The sequence below is a fragment of the Penaeus vannamei genome, chromosome 35, assembly GCF_042767895.1.
Source record: "Penaeus vannamei isolate JL-2024 chromosome 35, ASM4276789v1, whole genome shotgun sequence".
Classification (NCBI taxonomy): domain Eukaryota; kingdom Metazoa; phylum Arthropoda; class Malacostraca; order Decapoda; family Penaeidae; genus Penaeus; species Penaeus vannamei.
The window spans coordinates 2,508,818-2,513,817 of record NC_091583.1 but is presented as its reverse complement, the minus strand read 5'-3'; the positions used below and the strand labels follow the sequence as shown (position 1 = coordinate 2,513,817).

Here is a 5,000-nt window from a genome sequence, read left to right as displayed (position 1 = left end):
TCCAGTTTTTAGCTGAAATCACTGTGTTCTGTAAATGAAAACCTTACCATGCATCATTGGATATCTACCAATGGTTGATGTTATCAAGAAAGTAAATGGTTATGAAATGCTGCTCAATCAATGCCAATAATCATTAAAAAGACAATAAATTTTCATGTGATATATCTTCCTACTGTCATGTCACCTACATCTTTTTATGCAGTCTTTTGCAGAAATTAATATCCCTTAAAATGGTCAGTCTAGTGACTGCTTCTTCCTTTTTATCCCCCAAAAATGTCATTCTGTTTCTATCTATATTTATATCTGTTTGTCTGTCTATCTGTAATGCAAGCAGTGAATTCAAATATATTCATGAATATATAGATATATACACCGAACATTTACAGGAAAATGCTTAAACAGTTAAATTTACAAGAACTCATGGAGAGGGGCTTTAAAAAGCTATTTAAGCAATGTGATTATATGTTTAGATCTAGGATATCATCAAGGTCTGAATTAAAGTTTTGTATTGCCACGAAAGGCTTCAGATATTGCAAATTTTGAAATCAGTATAATGCAGTTTGTTATAATGGTAAATAATGGCCAAAATGAACTTCAGAAGAGGCTCCTGATTCCTACTGTAGATTAAGTTAGAATGATGCAAAATAGCACATTTGTTTATTGAAATATGAATTGATGTAACAAGTCCAGTAACAGGCCCATTGCCCATTTCAGAGTTCCTGGGAAGAACAGAGATCAAGATAAACCAAGTGCACGAGGAGTCGAAGAACCAGCCAGGAACACAGCCACAAGTCCATAAGTTACAGCTTCAGGAAGTTAAATCTGGAGAAGTTATCTTGAAAATTTCACTTCAACTTTTTGAGCGTTCTTAAGTTTTGTACGATTCAAAAAATATATATCATATCAATTGTGTTGTTCCAAAATATATTATATTCTGTTAGAACTAAGCAATAAAAACATTTGACCTATTAAATGGGTAGATTATGCAAGTATAATTGTCAGTTTATTTTTATCTACACAATAGATATGTAATAAGTGTTCCTTCTCTATGCTGTCAGTATTTACCCTTATAAAGATAGTTTTCTTATCAGAATCAGTAGTTTGGGTATTTGGCAGTTCCACTGGAGTACACTGAGGCACTTTTGGAAGTTGAGTAATGTCTTGGATAAATTTTATATAAGAAAAAAAAACGAACAACAAAAAATGACTGTATAATGACTCTTGTATAAAGATTTTAGTAAAAATATGTCAGTATTATTATCCATTAATGTGTGCAAATATCCCCTTAGCATATAAAGGCAGTAAAAGAAAAAATATAAGCATGCTATATTTTCAATGTTGTTCTTGCAAGTTAATGCCAGTTCTGCCTTATGGCATCATTAGAGTAACCAGGTCTTTCTCACAGCTTGATCTTATCAGCACCTTAGTTTCTGGGTTTGGGCCCTAGTGACCTCCCACCATAAAGGGGCCATCTGAGTGGGCAGTTTCATACTCATGTATAAATGGAAAAGCTCTCCTATAAGCCCCAAACCATTACCTCTGTAAGGTAATGAATGTTACCACAACTGTCTGTTCCTAGATTTTCACTCATTTTCATATTCACGTTCATTCTAGTGGCTCCCTCAGTATTTTATCACAACATTGTTCCTTGATATGTTTTTAAGATATAAGATATAATCATCATCAAAGGGGCCGACGCCAATAGGGGGCATAGCCGCATCCACCCTTCGCTTCCAGCCACAAAGGTCCTTCATGGCGAGTAGCCAGGCAGGCCCTTGGCCCATCTCTAGTTCTTCATGACAGGTCTGGTCGAGCTGCCCAAACCACGACTTCCTAGGTCTTCCCATAGGCCTCCATGCAGGATTGCCTCTTACAGACAACCTGATGGGCAGGGTAATCCACAAGGAAACGAGCTAGGTGCCCGTACAGCCTGAGTTGGCAGTCCTGGATTATGCAGTCGTTGGTTGGACACATGGTCCTGCCAACTGTACCCCATGATCTGACGTAGGGACTTGATACAAAAGGCCTTGAGACTTGACTCCAGGGCACTGGTTAGAGTCCAGGTTTTGCTTCCATAAAGCAAAACTGAAAGTATCAAGGCCTTGAAGACATGTAATTTAGTCCTGCATAGGTACCGGCACCTCCAAGTCCATGTGACACCCCAGATACATGAACTGCACTGCCAAGGTATGTAAAGCTCTCCGTGAGCATGTATCGACTGAACAGGTTCTCCTAGCAGGCCCCCGAAATCCTGGATCTTGGTCTTAGTCCAGGGGCTTTGCCTCATTGCTAAATGCGTTAAGAGTCGCTATCAGAGATCCCAGAGACTCGGATAGAGTTGCAACATCATCAACAAAGTCAAGGTCCGTGACCTTGATATTGCCCAGTGTTGTTCCACACTGACTTTGGGAAGTAACCCAGTTATCCAGTCCATGCAAGTGTTGAAAAGTGTTGGTGCAAGGACACAGCCTTGCCTTACTCCTGAGTTAACTGGGAAGAAGCTCAACAAGCCTCCATCATACTTTTCAGCACTTTCAGTACCAGTATATAGGCTTGCTATTAATCCAATAATCCATGTTAGAATTCCTCTAAGTCTCAGTATCTCCCACAAAGATTCGCTATACACTGAAATAACGCCTTCTTGAGGTTGATGTAGGCTGCAAGCAGCCCACGACTGAACTCACGACGACGTTCTGCAATGATTCGAAGTGCTAGGATACTGTCTATTGTGGACTTGCCAGGAGTAAAATCAGATTGCTTCGGTCTTTGGTGCCTTAGGAGGTGGTTGCGGATCAGTTTCAGAAGAATGTGGGTGAAAACCTTGCCTGGTATACTGAGCAATGTGATGCCACGGTAGTTACTACAGTCCCAGCGATCCCCTTTCCCCTTCCAGAAAGGCATGACTTCGCCCCTTAACAGGTCAGGGGGAATGGAACCGGACTTCCAGATGGCAGCCAGGACAGCATGCAAGCCCCGGGCCATAGGCTCACCTCCAGCCTTTAGCATTTCAGCAGGGATATGGCATATACCTGCAGCTTTCCCACCCTTCAGCTTAGAGATCGCCTCCCTAACCTCATTTAGGGTAGGGCGATCCTCACTGATGGGTGGGTTTGGCACAGGAATTGCGACATCCTAACTACAGGGGTCTACCTGATGCACCAAGGAATGGCACAAATCTCCATTGCCGTTCAGACGAGCCATGCAACACACATCTGTGGCCTCCAATGTTTCTAGTGAGATGAAATTCTGCCTAGCGCATTGAAGTCGCCCAGTACTTTGCGAATGTCTTGCCGGGGGCATTTGTCAACCACAGATGTGAGTTTGGCATAGAATGCCTCTTTCACATTGAGTTTACAAACATTGGTATACAGCTGTATTGCTGTATACATGCGTCTACAGCAATAAAGGATGCAAAGCCAAAAGCGTGCTTCAGTCACAATGCCATAGTATGCTCATCAACCGTTGACACCTCTACTACCGAAGGCTGAAGTCGACTGGAGATGGCTATGGCTACTCCCTGGCCCGACCAGTAATAGGTGTACCCACCCATACTGATTGTGCCGCTGCCAGGTCTCCTCACCTTTGAGAGGGTACCCACCTCAACTCCTAGTTGCTTCAGTTCCCTTGATAGCAAGGGTAATTTCTCATCTTGCCGGAAAGACCGGATGTTCAAAGCTCCCACCTGGACAGCCCGCCTGAAGTTAAACCTCGGTCCTTTGCTCCGGGCAGACACCACCTCTGCCTCCCCCGCCGACATTGCCCCATTTAAAAGGGGGCGGAAAGCTGTGCAGAGCGCAAGCAGGATGAGTAATTCATGTTTCCACCTCTAGCCCCAGCAGATGCTCTCCCCACAGGATCCACAGCCGGCCTCACTTGCTGAGCCAGGAGAAGGATGAGAGCGGGAGGAAGATGCGGTGGTGTGTAGTTCTGTGTGTGTGTGTGGGGGGGGAGACAATAAGGATGAAGAGTAGTAATAAGGGAAAAGGGGGTTGACACTGAAGAAGACTGTACAGTAGATGGAGAGGAGAATGTTGGGAAAGAGGAAGGGGTGCATTCTGGAGGTTGAGTAATAACCTGGGTGGCTGGTTTGGAATGGATAAATTGTCAGTAAACATTGGGGAGGGGGTATTAGTATTAAAGAGGCAGGAGTTGGAAAACTATCAAAATAAATTTCTGATTGGCTTTTTGATAAAGGAGTGAGCCTTAATGCCCATATTAAGGGTAAAGAATCTTTATTATTGGCCATGGTGAACCTGAATAAAAGGGGGAAAAGAAACAATCTACCCATCAGCGTCCCCACCATAAGGAGTAAGGGCGAGACAATTAACCAAGGGAATACTGTATCCATGGCTCTTGGAGGCCATTCATAACCGACATAAAGCCAGCCTTTCATCCTTTCAGCACGGTTCTCACACCTTAGGAATGGGACAGAAGAAGGGGATGAAGAAGATAGAAAAAGGAAAGGGGGAGAAGAAAAGACATAAGCATAATTAGTTGAGGTGAGAGCTGAGGCTCAAGGTAGGGGTGATCCCTTATGATGGGCCTCAGTCTCCTAAGCCCTCCCACAACAACAACGAGCAAGGTATTGGGAGGGATAAAATGGGGAAAAGAAACAGTCTACCAGGGTCCCCATAAGGGGTAAGGGCTAGGGAATTAACCAAGGGAATGCCATACCCATAGCTCCTGGAAGCCGTTCATGACTAACAAAGTCAGCCGTTCATCCTTTCAGCACGGCTCTCACACCTTAGGAATGGGACTGAAGGGGATGAAGAAAATAAGTTTAGATTACATTAATTTTTTGGATCCTACAAATGAATATCATTTCAATATTATGGAAATAAGTTTCATATATATCAATATCAGAAGGGTTTCTTCAAAAATACTCCGCAAATTAATGTTCTATTACATCTATTATTGTATTCTTACTATTGAATTCAAGTAATAGAAAGGGTAACAACAAATAAAACCATTGATGATATTATCAAATCCTGTATATCTAT

The 5,000-nt window shown here is 42.7% G+C and overlaps 2 protein-coding genes across 4 annotated transcripts in view; one reads left to right on the top strand and one right to left on the bottom strand.

Moving 5' to 3' along the window:
• LOC113825474 (dynamin associated protein 160) overlaps positions 1-1,244 on the top strand; it is a gene marked incomplete at its 5' end in the record, with an annotated part of 86,467 nt that extends 85,223 nt beyond the window's left edge. For all 3 annotated transcript variants that reach the window (XM_070114198.1, XM_070114197.1, XM_070114196.1), the window contains 1 exon segment: positions 715-1,244. In XM_070114198.1, the coding sequence (XP_069970299.1) occupies positions 715-872 (158 nt within the window).
• A 3,648-nt stretch (positions 1,245-4,892) lies between these two features.
• Positions 4,893-5,000, bottom strand: part of Prp38 (pre-mRNA processing factor 38) — a 16,439-nt gene continuing 16,331 nt past the window's right edge. Inside the window, exon 7 of the mRNA XM_027378309.2 lies at positions 4,893-5,000. This exon is cut by the window's right edge and continues 566 nt beyond it. The gene's annotated coding sequence lies outside the window, so the exon portion shown is untranslated.